At 42.9% G+C, this 21,163-nt stretch overlaps 1 protein-coding gene across 2 annotated transcripts in view; it reads left to right on the top strand.

Moving 5' to 3' along the window:
* Nucleotides 1–11,819: 11,819 nt before the first annotated feature.
* The window catches only part of trim62.1 (tripartite motif containing 62, tandem duplicate 1), a 55,929-nt gene continuing 46,585 nt past the window's right edge, over nt 11,820–21,163 (top strand). The window contains exons 1-2 of one of the 2 annotated variants that reach the window (XM_084167333.1): nt 11,820–11,997; nt 12,763–13,326. In XM_084167333.1, coding sequence (XP_084023459.1) covers nt 12,919–13,326 — 408 coding nt within the window. In that variant the 5' untranslated portion in view covers nt 11,820–11,997; nt 12,763–12,918. The remainder of the gene's footprint in view (nt 11,998–12,762; nt 13,327–21,163) is intronic. The other variant, XM_084167332.1, reaches the window with a different exon arrangement.

Below are 21,163 nucleotides of genomic sequence, written 5' to 3'. Positions count from 1 at the left end.
GTAGAATCTATACCAAGGCGCATTGAAGCTGTTCTGGCGGCTCGTGGTAGCCCAACGCCCTATTAAGACACTTTATGTTGGTGTTTTCTTATTTTGGCAGTACTTGTATGTTGCAGGTTCCAGGATTCCCTAGGGGTTCCAGGTTCCAGGATTATTTCCAGCAACATTGCAAACTGTTTTAGAGACTGATGGTCTGTTAGTGCTCCAGTCCTCCCTGTCATAATTAGCAACAGAGGACATGGAAAGCATGTTATGTCCCGTAGAAGTGCGGCCAATGTAAGTTCCATTTATGTTCCTCTAACTCCCCTCAATACCTCTGTCAATCTGTCAATACCTCTGTCAATCCGGCAGCTAGTGCTTAACAGAACAGGATTTAAACATGTTTTGAAGAGAAAATGTTCACATTGGCCCCATCCAGGGGTAACTTTGAACGGTGGCCATAGTGTCCCCAACACCCTCTGTCTCAGTCCCCAGTATCTATGCTGCAATAGTACAATAACCAAATAGTCTTTATTGATAATGTTCATTTTCGTCAGCAGTGACAGTAGATTTCTGCTAGAAAAAGTATTATGCGGTAAATCTCTAGGGTATTACAATGGATCTTATTAGTAGAGGGTCACAGGATTCTGAAATATCTCTCTTTTATACTGACAACTTCTATAGTTTAAATGGGAAATTAGATGTGGAGCGCTATAATGAAAAAACTATTTTGAGGGTGCAACAGTTCAACACCTCAGGAGACTTGAGCAAATTTCAAGTCTGCTGAGCGCAAACTTCAACATTGTGAAAATTCTGTGCAACTATTTGATCATAATGTAGGCCTACCAGAGTGGCCTACCATCAAAAACAATAGGGAAAATGCATCCAATAACATTTAAACATGGAAATAGCTGTTCTATCATTCAGCCTTAAGTAGCAGCCAATGTCTGGTGTTTAATGTAGGCCTACATTCCATGAGACTTTTGAAAAAAACATGCAGGGCTTGACAAAGGAGATGATTGTGGACTACAGGGGAAAAAAAGAGGACTGAGCACGCCCCCATTCTCATCGACGGGGCTGTAGTGGAACAGGTTGAGAGCTTCAAGTTCCTTGGTGTCTACATCACCAACGAACTATCATGGTCCAAACACACCAAGAGAGTCATGAAGAGGGCACGACAAAGCCTATTCCCCCTCAGGAGACTGAAAAGATTTGGCATGGGTCGTCAGATCCTCAAAAAGTTATACAGCTGCACATTCGAGAGCATCCTGACTGGTTGCATCACCGCCTGGTATGGCAACTGCTCGGCCTCCGACCGCAAGGCACTACAGAGGATAGTGTGTACGGCCCAGTACATCACTGGGGCCAAGCTTCCTGCCATCCAGGACCTCTATACCAGGCGGTGTCATAGGAAGGCCCTCAAACTTGTCAAAGACTACAGCCACCCTAGTCATAGACTGTTCTCTCTGCTACAGCACGGCAAGCGGTACCGGAGCACCAAGTCTAGGTCCAAAAGGCTTCTCAACAGTTTCTACCCCCAAGCCATAAGACTCCTTAACAGCTAATCATTGCTACCCTGACTATTTGCACTGCCCCCCCCCCCCACCCCCACCCCCCTCTTGTACACTGCTGCTACTCTGTCTATTATTTATGCATAGTCACTTTAACTCTACCCACATGTACATATTACCTCAATTACCTAGACTAGCCGGTGCCCCCGCACATTGACTCTGCACCGGTACCCCCCCTGTATATAGCCTCCCTACTGTTATTTTATTTTACTGCTGCTCTTTAGTTATTTGCTTTTTTTTTTTACTTAACACTTTAAAAAAAAATGCATTGTTGGTTAAGCGCTTGTAAGTAAGCATTTCACTGTAATGTCTACACCTGTTGTATTCGGCGCATGTGGCAAATACATTTTGATTTGATTTGATTAACCTATTTATCCACTTGTCCTTCAGACAAGGAGGTGACTGAAAATGTTGTGTTGTTTGATGCAAAAAAACACTTTACAAAATAAAATGCATTATTATTCCCATACCATTATTACAGAGAATCAGACAAATTATGCTACCCTCTGCCTATTGGCAACTTAGCTTTTTCAAGCCTGTCTCAAAATACAACACTGCCCCTTTAAGACAAAAAAAAAACTCTTTACTTGACTTGCTTTTCAAAGATGTCTAGAAATGTACAGCTTTTGTGCTCTTGTAGGAAGCAATCACTCACCTATTTCTGACTACAAATTATCTATAACTGGGCTAATAACTCACTAACTAGCAAAGGATATTTACATTTTACATTTTAGTCATTTAGCAGACTAACTAACTAGCAAAGGATATGAACAAAATGTGCACACGTGGCTACATGCAGCTCTTGCTTTGATCTCAAAACAAGTGCATCTATTCAGGACCACAGCTGTAAACACAGGCCAAGTTCAAAGTAAATGGCATAGGTCCATATATGGCAATGGTCTTTTTGCATATAGACCTACTGATTGGCTATGCAGCACCTGTCTATGTAGAGTAGGGGCTGAGTGAGTCTTGCACAATAGAATCGAACTCCGGTGCGTTCTGCCTACAACAAAATATCTTGCATAGTTCGTTTTGTTTCGCTATGTTGCATTGAAAGTGGCTAATATTGCATCGATTCGATCACAATTGCCACAGTAAAGGGAAATGTTGATAGTGTTAACTAACAGGGAAAACTCTAGAAAGTTGAGTGAAGTTAAATGTCATGCTTCCAGTGGCGACCTGTCATTCAGGTCAGGTGGGGCAGAACCCCACCTGTTTAGCTCAACAAAGAAAATACAAAATTAATTGTTTTGTTTTTGTTGCCTGTTTTGCATGTTATTTTGGCAGTAATACGTGTCATATATCAGTTTGCAAACAATGAAAAAAAAGTAAGACAGCTCCAAAATGCAGGTGTTTCAGCCTAGCTCAGTGCTTACTGTGGTGGTGGTGGTGGTGGTGGTGGGGCAGCCAGCGGAAAATACGGAGCGTAGGGGTTGGTAATGTCCTCTAGTTGCGCTGTGATTGGCTCAGTGTTCTGTCACTCATGGGGACACTACGTCACCGCAAAATCTAAGGGGAGAGCTCGAAAATTCAAGCCCCTTGGGTGCTGCCATAGAGTTACATTAGAAGTGCCCATCCAAGAAGGCTCAAGATCATTGGTCACAGATAAAATGATGTCAAATCACGTTATATCTACCGTAGCTTTGATTGGACTGAGCATGCCAACATCATACTTTCAAAGTCTTAGCTATCAAGCTAGACAAGCAGTCATCATCATGAATCACGTCGACAATCTACTGACAAATCCTTTTCAATCCAAATTTTAGATAAAACGTATTGGTGTTCATCGGCCATTGGACATAAACATTACACAAAAAGTTGGAAATCGCAAATTCAACAATGAGTGGTTTGGAAGGAATCAGTGGCTAACTGCAAGTGTTGCAAAGCAATCACTAGCCTGCTATTCAGTAGATTGGGTGTGTGGTCCAAGTCTGGGTTTAAGGGTCTATTTTCAAAGCTTAAAAGGATAAACATTCAACACCATTGGCCAGAAAAGTTTGAATACATGTGGCCATGCTGTCAATCCAGCATGACTTCTGCCGCGTTCAAAACAACTGGAAACTTGGAACTGGGAAATCTCAGACTTCAGTGAGTTCAAGACAACTGGGAACTCAGAAAAAAACGAGCTCAGACTGGGAAAATACGGTTTGAACGGTCATCCAACTCTGAATTCCAAGTCGGGAACTCGGGCCTCTTTCTAGAGCTCCAACCTGAAGATCACTGACATCATGATTCAACCTTTTTTCCGAGTTCCCAGTTGTCTTGAAAGCACCATAAATCCAGAGAATGCTAGACTTTGATGACAAAGTTTGATGACAAAATTTGCCCGCAAGAAGGATCGCCGCGCCACCTTCCTATTCAAGTGAGCATAGCACAACAAGGTGAGTCCAAAAATGTATTGTATGCTGCTGCATAAATGATGTAATATGCCAGGGAGATACGTATACTGTAGCTGAGAAAGTAATACTAAGTGTATGTTGTGTAGTAAGCTGTTAGTAGCCCATGTGCCTCACCTTAATAATTTGGTCCCTTTCCCACTCATAACTTAGCCTACTGTTCTGACTTGGTGGTGCACTTGGTGTTTTCGAGAAATGTAATCATTGAATATAAGAGCTTTCATTGTCTGCTTATATGCCCCCTTTATTTATCCTACGGTTCTGACTTGGTGTACAGGGAGAATACTGTAAGAACGGCCCATGTTCTGAATTCTGTCGCTGTACATTTCAAAAGTGCTGAACAAATAGTTATATTGACTATGTCCGTCCTAGCTCGCTCATTAATGTCTTAATCGAAATTACGGATTGCCTCTTATCCGCTCATCGTTCCCTTATGCCATAGTTTGTACATCTCAATTGTCAGTAGAAACCACATTTGTTTAAGAAAGTCAGCCATATCAGCAATGTTTTTTTAAAGGCAGTAAATGAGGCTGAATGAACTGTTTAGCTGCCAGACAAGGCTCTGCTGATAGCCAGGTGTAGCAGTGGTAAGGATTCACTCCATGGTGATGAAAAGAAAGCTCTGCTGTTGGGACAGCTTTATGTAGGCCCTAACAGTTTGTGGGCACCGTTTGTCACCGTTATAGTGCAATTAATGTATTGTTTAGTGTTGTGTTGTGTAGTGGCTTTGCTGGCATGCATCTAAAACATTTTTTTTTTTTTTCCCCCACTAAGATTTACATGCTAAAATCGCAACTGCATGCTTCTCTCCTTGGGCTGATAGTTCTTCTGTGCTCTGTGCGGCAGTCCCGGGGAGCTGAGCAGCAGGGCTACTGCACGCCAGTGCACACACACAGCTTAGAGGGAACATTGCTCTGGAGTCAATGTCAGTTGGCTTGTCATAGCCATGCATTCAGAGGTCGAAACAGCAGGTCTGGGGGAGCGAGAGAGACTCCAAACAATGCATGCAGAGCAGAATTAGGACTATACCCACTAGTTATCAAAATCCAGAAAAGAGCTGTTAAATTCTACAACCACCTAGGAAGCGATGCCCACACATTCCACCACAAAGCCCTCACCTACAGAGTGATGGACCTAGAGAAGAGTCCCCTCAGACAGCTGGTTCTGGGTCTCTGTTCACAAACACAAACAGAGCCCATAGAGCCCCAGGACAGAAACACATTTAGACCCAGCCAAATTATGAGAAAGCAAAATGAGAAAGCAAAACTATTTGACACACTGGAAAGAATCAACCAAAAAACTGCAAATTGGAATGATATCTGGCCCTAAACAGAGAGTACACAGTGGCAGAATACCTGACCACTGTGACTGACCCCAAATTAAGAAAATATTTGACTATGTACTAAGTCAGTGAGCATAGCCTTGCTTTTGAGAGAGGCCACCATAGACTGAAGTATGAAAGGGAAAATAAATAAACAGATAAATATAGGTTGTATTTACAATGTTGTTTGTGCTCCACTGGTTGCCCTTTTCTCATGGCAATGTGCCACAAATCTCGCTGCTGTGATTGCACACTGCGATATTTCGCCTAACAGATATGGGAGTTTATTAATGTTTCATTTGTTTTCAAATTCTTTGTGGGTCTGTATGATCTGTGGGAAATATGGGTCTCTAATGTGGTCATATATTTGGCAGGAGGTTATGAGGATGCTGGTGGGAGGAGCTATAGGAGAACGGGCTCATTGTAATTGCTGGAATGGAATCAATGGAACGGTATCAAACACATCAAACATATGTTTGGCTCCGTTATATTAATTCCATTCCAGGCATTACAACGAGCCCGTCCTCCAATAGCTCCTCCCTCCAGCCGCCTCTGACATATTTATATTCCAGACTCTAACAATGCTCGTAGTGATATTTGTTAATTTGTTCCTTTTTACTTTTTGGATTATGTGTGTATTGTTTTGTATTGCTAGGTATTACTGGACTGTTGGAGCTAGAAACACAAGCATTTCGCTGCACCTGCGTTAACATCTGCAAATCTGTGCACACTATGTACTTGTATGTACATAATCACTTACGCTTTCTAAACACACATTTAACAAAAATGTATAACGTGTATGTGAATAGGCAACCACAGATTGAACAAAGACTTTTGATGTGGCAGTGTGACACTCATAGTTCGCACAGGTGGAGGAGTTGGTTTGTTTTTCTGGACAGGGGAACCCAAAGAGGGTTGGCTTGTCAAATTAATGTTGAAGTGAACCTAGTGAGAAGCTGGAGTTTTGCAGCAACCATATGGCTCTGAAGAGGAATCATGGAACAAGAACAGGAATATTGGGACAGGGACACAGAAACATGGATTCCTGAGGAGGAACGGAGGCGGAACAAGAGGAAGAGGAGGTTGGATTTGAATCTGAGGAAGATGGTGATAGAAATGGAGATGTGGTGTCGAAGAAGATTGGTGTCAAGTGCAAACAGAGTGAGCTGTGTGTCAGACCGAGTTCTGGAGGAAAAATTGAAGATAAAGGGGACAAATGAAATGAGGTGGAAGGTGTGGTGAAGAGCTTGGCATCGTTGGACATGATAAAAAATGGAGAAAGTGGACCCTTGCCTTTTGGCGGATCCATTTGTGCTTTCAGAGTGGGTGGAAAAGGAGTTGAGTGCTGTTGAATCAGTGAAGGTAATCTGTAGTGGACTTGTGATTTTTGTTTGAGTTTCTTCTGACCAGAGGGAGTAGGCGCGCCGTGTCACGCAAATGGGGTCAAGATCTGTTTCTTGCTTTGCTCTTAGGAACAGGGCACCATTGAAAGGAGTGATTTCTGGGGTAGCGTTAAGTGTGGAGGTGAGGCAATTGAAGTTGTAGATTCCTGGTGTTTGTGACGCCCGCCGTTTGGTGCTGTCACTGTCAGTCCTTTTGAGTTTTAAGTCAGAGTCTCTACCAGACAAAGTCATGTTAGGATACTGTATATATTTTATCCAGTTAGAGTTTTTGTGCCAAATCCATTGCGCTGTTTCAGGTGCAACGTTTATGGTCATGTCGCAGCAGTGTGTAGGAAGGAGATTCCAAGATGTGGGAAGTGTGCAGGAGGGCATGGGACAGAGGATTGTATCTTTTCGGTGGATAAAGTTGTGTGTGTCAACTGTAGGGGTGCCCATGTTGCTGGGAATCAGTAGTGTCTGGTGCAAGAGAGGCAGGTTGAAGTGACCAGAGTCAGAGTAGTGCAGAAGGTGTCGTATGCTGAGGCAGTGAAGAAAGTAGAGGAGGATTGGTCAAGCGTGAGGAATCCTGAGAGGATCCCAGTGAGTAGTTGATTTGTGTCATCACAGAGGGATAGGAGTGTTTTGAATTTCAGTAAGGTTGGCTTCTTAGCGTTCATAGCAATATCAACTGTATCGCAGAAATGGAACATAAATCACAAAAAATAGATGCTGTGGTGGCAGCTGCAGAGAAGTATTTGGGTATACGAGATTTGACTAAAGAAGAGTTACAGGGTGTGTCGAGTGGGGGTGTCCTGTCCTCTCAGGCCGTTGGCATGGTGAAGGAGCAAATAGGGTCAAAGTAGTTTGAGTGTTTATTTTATTTATTTTTATTTCACCTTTATTTAACCAGGTAAGCCAGTTGAGAACAAGTTCTCCTTTACAACTGCGACCTGGCCAAGATAAAGCAAAACAGTGCGATAAAAACAACAACACAGAGTTACATATGGGGTAAAAAAACATAAAGTAAAAAATACAACAGAAAATATATATACAGTGTGTGCAAATGTAGCAAGTTATGGAGGTAAGGCAATAAATAGGCTATAGTGCAAAATAATTACAATTAGTATTAACACTGGAATGCTAGATGTGCAAGAGATTATGTGGAAATAGAGATACTGGGGTGCAAAAGAGCAAAATAAATAACAATATAGGGATGAGGTAGTTGGGTGGGCTAATTTCAGATGGGCTGTGTACAGGTGCAGTGATCGGTAAGGTGCTCTGACAACTGATGCTTAAAGTTAGTGAGGGAGATAAGAGTCTCCAGCTTCAGAGATTTTTGCAATTCGTTCCAGTCATTGGCAGCAGATAACTGGAAGGAATGGCGGCCAAAGGAGGTGTTGGCTTTGGGGATGACCAGTGAGATATACCTGCTGGAGCGCAGACTACGGGTGGGTGCTGCTATGGTGACCAATGAGCTAAGATAAGGCGGGGATTTGCCTAGCAGTGATTTATAGATGGCCTGGAGCCAGTGGGTTTGACAACGAACATGTAGTGAGGACCAGCCAACAAGAGCGTACAGGTCACAGTGGTGGGTAGTGTATGGGGCTTTGGAGACAAAACGGATGGCACTGTGATAGACTACATCCAATTTGCTGAGTAGAGTGTTGGAGGCTATTTTATAAATGACATCGCTGAAGTCAAGGATCGGTAGGATAGTCAGTTTTACGAGGGCATGTTTGGCAGCATGAGTGAAGGAGGCTTTGTTGCGAAATAGGAAGCCGATTCTATATTTAACTTTGGATTGGAGATTCTTAATGTGAGTCTGGAAGGAGAGTTTACAGTCTAACCAGACACCTAGGTATTTGTAGTTGTCCACATACTCTAGGTCAGACCCGTCGAGAGTAGTGATTCTAGTCGGGTGGGCGGGTGCCAGCAGCGTTCGATTGAAGAGCATGCATTTAGTTTTACTAGTGTTTAAGAGCAGTTGGAGGCTACTGAAGGAGTGTTGTATGGCATTGAAGCTCGTTTGGAGGTTTGTTAACACAGTGTCCAATGAAGGGCCAGATGTATACAAAATGGTGTCGTCTGCGTAGAGGTGGATCTGAGAGTCACCAGCAGCAAGAGCGACATCATTGATATACACTGAGAAAAGAGTTAGCCCAAGAATTGAACCCTGTGGCACCCCCATAGAGACTGCCATAGGTCCAGACAACAGGCCCTCCGATTTGACACATTGAACTCTATCTGAGAAGTAGTTGGTGAACCAGGCGAGGCAGTCATTTGAGAAACCAAGGCTATTTAGTCTGCCAATAAGAATGTGGTGGTTGACAGAGTCGAAAGCCTTGGCCAGGTCGATGAAGACGGCTGCACAGTACTGTCTATTATCGATCGCGGTTATAATATCGTTTAGGACCTTGAGCGTGGCTGAAGTGCACCCATGACCAGCTCGGAAACCGGATTGCATAGCGGAGAAGGTACGGTGGGATTCGAAATGGTCGGTGATCTGTTTGTTAACTTGGCTTTCAAATACTTTCGAAAGGCAGGGCAGGATGGATATAGGTCTGTAACAGTTTGGATCTAGAGTGTCACCCCCTTTGAAGAGGGGGATGACCGCGGCAGCTTTCCAATCTCTGGGGATCTCAGACGTTACGAAAGAGAGGTTGAACAGGCTAGTAATAGGGGTTGCGACAATTTCGGCGGCTAGTTTTAGAAACAAAGGGTCCAGATTGTCTAGCCCAGCTGATTTGTAGGGGTCCAGATTTTGCAGCTCTTTCAGAACACCAGCTGTCTGAATTTGTGTGAAGGAGAAGCGGGTGGGGGGCATGGGCAAGTTGCAGCGGAGGGTGCAGAGTTGGTGGCCGGGGTAGTGGTAGCCAGGTGGAAAGCATGGCCAGCCGTAGCAAAATGCTTGTTGAAATTCTCGATTATTGTAGATTTATCGGTGGTGATAAGTGTTTCCTAGCCTCAGTGCAGTGGGCAGCTGGGAGGAAGTGCTCTTATTCTCCATGGACTTTACAGTGTCCCAAAACTTTTTGGAGTTAGTGCTACAGGATGCAAATTTCTGTTTGAAAAAGTTAGCCTTTGCTTTCCTGACTGCTTGTGTATATTGGTTCCTAACTTCCCTGAAAAGTTGCATATCGCGGGGGCTATTTGATGCTAATGCAGTACTTCACAGGATGTTTTTGTGCTGGTCAAGGGCATTCAAGTCTGAGGAGAACCAGGGGCTATATCTGTTCTTAGTTCTGTATTTTTTGAATGGGGCATGTTTATTTAAGATTGAGAGGAAATTACTTTTAAAGAACAACCAGGCATCCTCTACTGACGGAATGAGATCTATATCCATCCAGGATACCTGGGCCAGGTCAATTAGGAAGGCCTGCTCGCTAAAGTGTTTTAGGGAGAGTTTGACAGTGATGAGGGGTGGTCGTTTGACCGCGGGCCCGTTACGGACGCAGGCAATAAGGCAGTGATCGCTGAGATCCTGGTTGAAGACAGCGGAGGTGTATTTAGAGGGTAAATTTGTCAGGATGATGTCTATGAGGGTACCCATGTTTACGGATATAGGGTTGTACCTGGTAGGTTCGTTGATAATTTGTGTGAGATTGAGGGCATCTAGTTTGGATTGTAGGATGGCCGGGATGTTGAGCATATCCCAATTTAGGTCACCAAGCAGTACGAACTCTGAGGATAAATGGGGGGAAATCAATTCACATATGGTGTCCAGGGCACAGCTGGGGGCTGAGGGGGGTCTGTAGCAAGCTGCAACAGTGAGAGACTTATTTCTGGAAAGGTGGATTTTTAGAAGTAGAAGCTCAAACTGTTTGGGCACAGACCTGGATAGTATGATAGAGCTCTGCAGGCTATCTCTACAGTAGATTGCAACTCCACCCCCTTTGGTAGTTCTATCTAGACGGAAAATGTTATAGTTGGGGATGGAAATTTCAGAATTTTTGGTGGCCTTCCTAAGCCAGGATTCAGACACTGCTAGAACATCAGGGTTGGCGGAGTGTGCTAACGCAGTGAATAACTCAAACTTAGGAAGTAGACTTCGGATATTAACATGCAAGAAACCAAGGCTTTTGCGATTACAGAAGTCAACAAATGATAGTGCCTGGGGAGTAGGAGTGATACTGAGGGCTGCAGGGCCTGGGTTAGCCTCTACATCACCAGAGGAACAGAGGACGACTAGAATAAGGATACGGCTAAAGGCTTTAAGAACTGGTCTTCTAGTGCGTTGGGTACATAGAATAAAGGGGGCAGATTTCCGGATGTTGTAGAAAAGATTCAGGGCATTATGTACAGACAAGGATATGGAAGGATATGAGTAAAGTGGAGGTAAACCTAAGCGTTGGGTAACAATGAAAGAGATAGCATCACTGGAGGCAGTGTAGGTGGCAGCTGCAGAGAAGTAACTGTGTATGAGATTCGACTGCAGAAGAGTTATAAGATGTTTTGAGATGTTTTATGAAATAGTGTTATATAGGTTTAGGGTTGGTTGGTGTTGCAAATATCATTTATTTATTTAAAAGAAAAACACACAAATGTAACGTGGTTGAACATACACTATCGCACAGTAGGTGGCGGCATGCCATGATACCAAAGAAGAAGAAGAAGAGTTGGTTTGCGCTATTGCTGTCAAATATTTGTTTATAATTCACACAAGATAGACCGTATACTGTCATTTCCAATGGGAGCAAATGAATCATAGTGGGCAGAACAAGCAAGAAGTTGGGCAGAGCTAATCACGAGCTAGTGAGATACTATTGGCGCGTTCTAGCATTTATTTTCATATTTCCGTTAGGGAACGCCTACTCTGTGAAGTGCACAACTGCAATAACTAAATTCGCCCTTGCACCCCTTCTAAACAACCCCATTTTTTAGAAACTTAGGCAAAAGGTCTACAAAACGCAGTCCACTCTGTTTGTTATAGAGTCTAAGTTTGGAAACAATAAACTGTATGGAGATCAAATGTTTCATCGATGAGAAATTTAGCAGAATGTCAGACAAAATCCATCTCGCTTGATATTCTCCCACTGCTGGCCACTGGGCTTCCTCTCATCACCATATTTGGTAGTGAGTGGAAACGCCAACCGGATGCTTCACATTTATACATCCGGTGAATTATCTGGCTCATTGTTCTATCTGTGTTCCTTTCCTTCCTGAAAGGGACCTGAGCAGAAAGTCAGAAGTTGTGCATGTCAGTGTGACAGCCGTGCCGTGAGTGAGGTTGTCTGAAATGATTTATATGATGTGGAGCTGTCTTCTTTGATTGTTTTGGGAAAGATCAGACAGGGTCGCGTTTAAAGCACACTGATTTGAAGTAACGTTACAGAAGGAGACTTGCTAAGGTAAGTTTAGCACATTATCTTCCCTATGGAGGAAGCAGATGATAGCTATGTTTACAAATCCAGCTGGCCAGCAAGGCAACTAACGTTAGCTATAACTAGCTCGCTAGCTAGCCAATTAACGTTAGATAGCAAACGCTAGCAAGCTAACGTTAGTTTGTCAGTTTGACAACTGAAAATGTTAATGATGAGCTAACTGACAAGCGAAGTAAAGTACAGAAATATACAGGTAACAAACGTTAACGTTAGTTAAATACGTTTGTTTGGCAACTGAAGGGAGCCTGCTGTCTCACGTTTTATAAACATGTCGATTCGTTAGCCGTAGCTGGCTAGCTTCAAAACATAGCTAGCTTGCTAGCTGATATGACCAGTGTCGAAGGGAGGACAGGTCAAAATCAATGGTAAAAATACTGCAGTTACTGTGAGCGACACTCAATCTTCGTAGCTAGAAGACAAGGAGAATGCAATTAAAAAAGCTATATCCTTTTGATAAGGCAAAGTATTGACAGTGGTTCACATTTCCTAACAAGTTGTAAAATCATAGCTAACTTCCAGCAACCAGTCTGTCGTTGCTGGCTATTGTTTACCAATAGATGAAGGCAAAGATAGTTGGTTTACTGCACTTAGCGCTAGTCAGCAATGCCAGTATCCTTGATCCCTTTATCAGATGTAGTTTTATGTATACACATTTTTAATACCCGTATATGTGAATTGCTGCTTGTTGGATAGTGCTCTCAGATGGATATGGCTGTTTTTTTCCCTCTACAGGAAAATCATAGAAGAGTGGCCAAGATTCTGAAGTGGATGTCAATGAACTGCCAGTCAAGAAAAAAACCCTGAGTTGATCTCTCACAGGCCAGAGCATTGTATTAAAAAAGTATAGCCAGTGTGCAGTTAGATGCAGCTCAACCTCTGTGTTTGCAAATGGCTTGCTGTCTGAAGGATGAGCTCCTGTGTTCCATCTGTCTGAGTATCTACCAGGACCCTGTCAGTTTCGGCTGTGAGCACTATTTCTGTCGAAAGTGCATCACTGAGCACTGGAGCAGACAGGAGCCCCATGGTGTACGAGACTGTCCTGAGTGCAGGAGGACCTTCGCAGACCCTCTTCTCTCCCCAAGCCTCAAGCTGTCCAACATCGTGGAACGCTACTCAGCCTTCCCGCTGGATGCAATCCTCAACGCGCAGAGGAGTTCCTATCCCTGCAAGGACCACGAGAAGGTCAAGCTTTTCTGCCTTAGCGACAAGAGCCTGGTGTGCTTCTTCTGTGACGAGCCAGCCTTACACGAGCAGCACCAGGTCACCACTATTGACGAGGCCTACGAGGAGATACAGGTCAGTTTGACTGGTCATCCTTTCTCCTCCAGTACAGACCCTGAGGTGTCCAGAATTATAAGTGGTAACAGTGTTGGTCATAGTCAGGGCCCAGAGGTTAAATTAGGGGGGAATGGAGTGTAAATAATTTGTTGATATACAAACGTTTTCTGCCAAAGGATGGCGGACCAACCATTGATTCACAAAATAACACAGTCTTTGCCCTCAGGCAGAGTAAACAAAGAAAGGTAGAATAAGGCCGTATGAGATTTTCATTACAAATGTAGTCTGAAATTCTGAATAGCATCTCTGTATAGACTAATGCTAGAGTATAGAGCAACAATTCAATATATTTTCCTTTGATGTTGCAGATATTACGACAAACTAGGTTTAAATTAATATCGTTAGCCTTTTCTTCCACACATGGATTAGTCCCACAGAGACCCAATCCCATAACTCTGGCATAGCAGTCAGCCTAATCCTGTTCTCTTCTTTCTTTGCACTCCATTGGAGTACAGTATGCATAACAGTACAAGTCCAATCACATATGTTTTGTGTATTAAACTCTTAAATCCGTCAACACTCAAGGCGGCTACAGAGACCCACTCTTTGTCCCGAGCCACTGTCTGACTAGAGCAGAGTTGTGATACTGCTGAAACGGAACGTAAACACTTGATTCACACTGTGGTTGGTCAACACCACTCTGATAAGGACCAGACCTGAGTGCTTATGCTTAACAACGCTTGGGCACTCGTCTGAAGGGGTTACACAATCTCCTGACTGCAGTAATTCACACTGACAAATGAAGTCTTTAGGGATTGAATGTGGTAGTACAGTATCTTCTTACTGATAAGATCTACAGTATCACGGTCTTGCAAAGCCACACCAATTATGCTGCTCAGTGTACTGGGTATTTTAGGAAGGGGTACTATATAATTGCATACACTTTTATGGTTTTGGGTGTGATGTGAACGTCAGTTAGTCTAGTAGCTAACAGACCTGGGTTTTAATACTATTTAGGGTACTTTCATTACTTTCAAAGGCATTTGGAAGTAAGTATTTAGCTATTTTTTTGAAATGACGTGTAGTTTAATATTGGAATGTATTTGGAAATATACTTGGAAAGTATTTGAAAATACTCAAATACACTGACTCAAACTCACTCCCATGCATTTAACCCAGGTATTTGAAAATAGTGTTTAAAAATACTTTCAAATAGCAGGCTATTTATAGGAAATTATTTGAAAAATACTTTCAAATACTTCGAATGGAAGTAACTGATTCAGGCCACATTATTTGAAAATACGCAAATACACAGAAAATAGGTTTTTAAATGACAAATACTCAAGTACATATGTAGCTAACTGGCAAATTGGCTAAATTGTGCTCTGGTAAGAAATATGAAGGACATTTGTAATATAGCCTAATCTTTGTATCAATTGTGAGCCTGGAAGGGGAAGTGGGAGCGGAATGTGCTCCATTCATGTAGATGTACAATGCATGACCAGAACTGGGTTCTTATGTCTTTGTGCCCTTTGAAATAATTTCCTCAATCCCGCTTCTACCCTATAGGCATTAGGCCTATCTGTGAGATAGCTGCAGGCACTGAATGTTCTTTATGTTATCCCCTTGTTGCTTACTGAATGTACAGTGCGTTCGGAAAGTAATCAGATGGCTTATTCATCACAAAACCATTTGATGTTGCCAATTATTTTAATGATTACTTCATTGGCAAAGTGGGCAAACTTAGGCAGGAAATGCCAACAATGAACAGTGAGCCATCGTATTCATGCATAAAAAAAATTATGAAAGAAAAGCATTGCAAGTTTTGAATTTTGTAAAGTTAGTGTGGGAGAGGTGGAAAAATTATTGTTATCGATCAATAATGACAAACCTCCTGGCATTGACAATTTAGATGGAAAGATACTGAGGATGGTAGCTGACTCTATAGCCACTCCTACAGTTGAAGTCGGAAGTTTACATACACTTCGGTTGGAGTCATTTAAAACTCGTTTTTCAACCACTCCACAAATTTCTTGTTAACAAACTATAGTTTTGGCAAGTCGGTTAGTCTACTTTGTGCATGACACAAGTAATTTTTCCAACAATTGTTTACAGACAGATTATTTCACTTATAATTCACTGTATCACAATTCCAGTGGGTCAGAAGTTTACATACACTAAGTTGACAGTGCCTTAAAACAGCTTGGAAAATTCCAGAAAATGATGTCATGGCTTTAGAAGCTTCTGATAGGCTAATTGACATCATTTGAGTCAATTGGAGATGTCTCCAAGAGATTAACATACTTTGGTGCAAAAAGTGCAAATCAATCCCAGAACAACAGCAAAGGACATTGTGAAGATGCTGGAGGAAACGGGTACAAAAGTATCTATATCCACAGTAAAAACGAGTCCTATATCGACAACCTGAAAGGCCGCTCAGCAAGGAAGAAGCCACTGCTCCAAAACCGCCATAAAAAAGCCAGACTACGGTTTGCAACTGCACATGGGGACAAAAATCGTACTTTTTGGAGAAATGTCCTCTGGTCTGATTAAACAAAAATAGAACTGTTTGGCCATAATAACCATCGTTATGTTTGGAGGAAAAAAGGGGATGCTTGCAAGCCGAAGACCACCATCCCAACCGTGAAGCACGGGGGTGGCAGCATCATGCTGTGGGGGTGCTTTGCTGCAGGAGGGACTGGTGCACTTCACAAAATAGATGGCATCATGAGGAAGGAACATCTCAAGACATCAGTCAGGAAGTTAAAGCTTGGTCGCAAATGGGTCTTCCAAATGGACAATGACCCCAAGCATACTTCCATAGTTGTGGCAAAATGGCTTAAGGACAACAAAGTCAAGGGATTGGAGAAGCCATCACAAAGCCCTGACCTCAATCCTATAGAACATTTGTGGGCAGAACTGAAAAAGCGTGTGCGAGCAAGGAGGCCTACAAACCTGACTCAGTTACACCAGCTCTGTCTGGAAGAATGGGCCAAAATTCACCCAACTTATTGTGGGAAGCTTGTGGAAGGCTACCCAAAATGTTTGACCCAAGTTAAACAATTTAAAGGCAATGCTACCAAATACTAATTGAGTGTATGTAAACTTCTGACCCACTGGGAATGTGATGAAAGAAATAAAAGCTGAAATAAATCATTCTCTCTACTATTATTCTGACATTTCACATACTTAAAATAAAGTGGTGATCATAACTGACCTAAGACAGGGAATTCTTACTAGGATTAAATGTCAGGAATTGTGAAAAACTGAGTTTAAATGTATTTGGCTAAGGTGTATGTAAACTTCCGACTTCAACTGTATCTGTCATATCTTTAATCTGAGCCTAGAGGAAAGTCTTTGTCTTCAGGCCTGGAGTGAAGCCAAAGTAATTCCGCTACCCAAGAATGGTAAAGCGGCCTTTACTGGTTCGAACAGAAGACCTATAAGCTTGCTGCCAGCTCTTAGCAAAAAATTGTGTTTGACCAAATACAATGCTATATCTCTGTAAACAAATTGACAACAGACTTTCAACATGCTTATAGGGAAGGGCGCTCAACATGTACTGCACTGACACAAATTACTGATGATTGGTTGAAAGAAATTGATAATAATAAGATTGTGGGAGCTGTACTGTTAAATTACAGTGCAGCCTTTGATATTATTGACCATAACCTGTTGTTGAAAAAACATACAGTGGGGAAAAAATGTATTTAGTCAGCCACCAATTGTGCAAGTTCTCCCACTTAAAAAGATGAGAGAGGCCTGTAATTTTCATCATAGGTATACGTCAACTATGACCGACAAATTGAGATTTTTTTTCTCCTGAAAATCACATTGTAGGATTTTTAATGAATTTATTTGCAAATTATGGTGGAAAATAAGTATTTGGTCACCTACAAACAAGCAAGATTTCTGGCTCTCACAGACCTGTAACTTCTTCTTTAAGAGGCTCCTCTGTCCTCCACTCGTTACCTGTATTAATGGCACCTGTTTGAACTTGTTATCAGTATAAAAGACACCTGTCCACAACCTCAAACAGTCACACTCCAAACTCCACTATGGCCAAGACCAAAGAGCTGTCAAAGGACACCAGAAACAAAATTGTAGACCTGCACCAGGCTGGGAAGACTGAATCTGCAATAGGTAAGCAGCTTGGTTTGAAGAAATCAACTGTGGGAGCAATTATTAGGAAATGGAAGACATACAAGACCACTGATAATCTCCCTCGATCTGGGGCTCTACGCAAGATCTCACCCCGTGGGGTCAAAATGATCACAAGAACGGTGAGCAAAAATCCAAGAACCACACGGAGGGACCTAGTGAATGACCTGCAGAGAGCTGGGACCAAAGTAACAAAGCCTACCATCAGTAACACACTACGCCGCCAGGGACTCAAATCCTGCAGTGCCAGACGTGTCCCCCTGCTTAAGCCAGTACATGTCCAGGCCCGTCTGAAGTTTGCTAGAGTGCATTTGGATGATCCATAAGAGGATTGGGAGAATGTCATATGGTCAGATGAAACCAAAATATAACTTTTTGGTAAAAACTCAACTCGTCGTGTTTGGAGGACAAAGAATGCTGAGTTCCATTCAAAGAACACCATACCTACTGTGAAGCATGGGGGTGGAAACATCATGCTTTGGGGCTGTTTTTCTGCAAAGGGACCAGGACGACTGATCCGTGAAAAGGAAAGAATGAATGGGGCCATGTATCATGAGATTTTGAGTGAAAACCTCCTTCCATCAGCAAGGGCATTGAAGATGAAACGTGGCTGCGTCTTTCAGCATGACAATGATCCCAAACACACCGCCCGGGCAACGAAGGAGTGGCTTCGTAAGAAGCATTTCAAGGTCCTGGAGTGGCCTAGCCAGTCTCCAGATCTCAACCCCATAGAAAATCTTTGGAGGGAGTTGAAAGTCCGTGTTGCCCAGCGACAGCCCCAAAACATCACTGCTCTAGAGGAGATCTGCATGGAGGAATGGGCCAAAATACCAGCAACAGTGTGTGAAAACCTTGTGAAGACTTACAGAAAACGTTTGACCTGTGTCATTGCCAACAAAGGGTATATAACAAAGTATTGAGAAACTTTTGTTATTGACCAAATACTTATTTTCCACCATAATTTGCAAATAATTTCATTAAAAATCCTACAATGTGATTTTCTGGATTTTTTTTTCTCATTTTGTCTGTCATAGTTGACGTGTACCTATGACGAACATTACAGGCCTCTCATCTTTTTAAGTGGGAGAACTTGCACAATTGGTGGCTGACTAAATACTTTTTTTCCCCACTGTATGTGTTATGGCCTTTCAACCTCTGCCATATCGTGGATTCAGCGCTATCTATCTAATTGAACTCAGTTTTCTTTAATGGAAGCTTCTCCAATGTCAAACATGTAAAGTGTGGTGTACCCCAGGGCAGCTCTCTAGGCCCTCTACGCTTTTCTATTTTTACCAATGACCTGCCACTGGCATTAAACAAAGCACGTGTGTCCATGTATGCTGATGATTCAACCATATACGTATCAGCAACCACAGCTAATGAAGTCACCGAAACCATTAACAAAGAGTTGCAGTCAGTTTAGCAATAGGTGGCCACTAATAAACTGGTCCTGAACATCATTCCCTAAATTCGAGACCTCAGCTGAATCTGGAAATTAATGGTGTGGCTGTTGAACAAGTTGAGGAGACTAAATTACTTGGCATTACCTTAGATTGTAAACTATCATGGTCAAAACATATAGATTCAATGGTTGTAAAGAGGGGGAGATGTTTGTCCGTAATAAAGAGATGCTCTGCTCTTTTGACACCACACTCCAAAAAGCAAGTTCTGCAGGCTCTAGTTTTGTCTAATCTTGATTATTGTACAGTCGTGTGGTCCAGTGCTGCAAGGAAAGACCTAGTTAAGTTGCAGCTGGCCCAAAACAGAGCGCCACGTCTTGCTCTTCATTGTAATCGTGGGCTGATATAAATACTATGCATGCCAGTCTCTCTTGGCTAAGAGTTGAGGAGAGACTGACTGCATCACTTCTTCTTTTTATAAGAAACATTAATGTGTTGAAAATCTCAAATTGTTTGCATAGTCAATTTACACACAGCTCTGACACACACACTTACCCCACCAGACATGCCACCAGGGGTATTTTCACAGTCCCCAAATCCAGAACAAATTCAAAAAAGCGTACAGTATTAAATAGAGCCATTATTGCATGGAACTCCGTTCCATCTCATATTGCTCAAATAAACAGCAAACCTGGTTTCAAGAAACAGATAAAGCAACACCTCACGGCACAAAGCCTCTCCCCTATTTGACCTAGATAGTTTGTGTGTATGTATTGATATGTAGGCTACGTGTGCCTTTAATTTTTTTTTTATGTTGTTCTGTCCTTGAGCTGTTCTTGTCTATTAGTGTTCTGTATTGTGTCATGTTTTGTGTGGACCCCAGGAAGTGTAGCTGCTGCTTTTGCAACAGCTAAAGGGGATCCTAATAAAATACCAATATTCAGACCCCTTGACTTTTCCAAATTTTGTTACAGCCTTATTCTAAAATGGATGTAAATAACAATCCTCATCAATCTACACACAATACCCCAAAATGACAAAGCAAAAACAGCTTTTTGGATTTTTTTGCAAATTTAGAAAAAATACAAGAACTGAAATCACAATTACATACGTATTCAGACCCTTTACTCAGTAGTTTGTTGAAGCACCTTTGGCAGCGATTACAGCCTCGAGTCTTCTTGGGTATGACGCTACAAGCTTGACACACCTGTATTTGGGGAGTTTCTCCCATTCTTCTCTGCAGATCCTCTCAAGCTCTGTCAGGTTGGATGGGGAGCGTCACTGCACAGCTATTTTCAGGTCTCTCCAGAGATGTTCGATCTGGTTAATGTCCGGGCTCTGGCTGGGCCACTTAAGGACATTCAGAGACTTGTCCCGAAGCCACTCCTGCGTTGTCTTGGCTGTGTGCTTAGGGTCGTTGTCCTGTTGGAAGGTGAACCTTCACCCCAGTCTGAGGTCCTGAGCGCTCTGGAGCTGGTTTTCATCAAGGATCTCTCAGTACTTTGCTCCGTTCATCTTTCCCTTGATCCTTACTAGTCTCCCAGTCCCTGCCGCTGAAAAACATCCCCACAGCATGATGCTGCCACCACCATGCTTCACCGTAGGGATGGTGCCAGGTTTCCTCCAGACGGGACCCTTGGCATTCAGGCCAAGAAGTTCAATCTTGGTTTCATCAGACCAGAGAATCTTGTTTCTCATGGTCTGAGAGTCTTTAGGTGCCTTTTGGCAAACTCCAAGCGGGCTGTCAAGTGCCTTTTACTGAGGAGTGTCTTCCGTCTGGCCACACTACCATAAAGGCCTGATTGGGGGAGTGCTGTAGAGATGGTTGTCCTTTTGGAAGGTTCCCCCATTTCCACAGAGGAACTCTGGAGCTCTGTCAGAGTGACCATCGGGTTCTTGGTCACCTCCCTGACCAAGGCCCTTCTCCCCCGATTGCTCAGTTTGGCCGGGCAGCCAGCTCTAGGAAGAGTCTTGGTAGTTCCAAACTACTTCAATTTATGAATGATGGAGGCCACTGTGTTCTTGGGGACCTTCAATGCTGCAGAATTGTTTTGGTACCCTTCCCCAGATTTGTGCCTCGACACAATCCTGTCTCGGAGCTCTACGGACAATTCCTTCGACCTCATGGCTTGGTTTTTGCTCTGACATGCACTGTCAACTGTTGGACCTTAAATAGACAGGTGTGTTCATTTCCAAATCATGTCCAATCAATAGAATTTACCACCCCTGGACTCCAATCAAGTTGTAGAAACATCTCAAGGATGATAAATGGAAGCAGGATGCACCTGAGCTCA

This window comes from Coregonus lavaretus (assembly GCF_964263955.1).
Source record: "Coregonus lavaretus genome assembly, chromosome: 8".
NCBI classification, from domain to species: domain Eukaryota; kingdom Metazoa; phylum Chordata; class Actinopteri; order Salmoniformes; family Salmonidae; genus Coregonus; species Coregonus lavaretus.
This window is presented reverse-complemented; position numbering and strand designations above follow the sequence as displayed.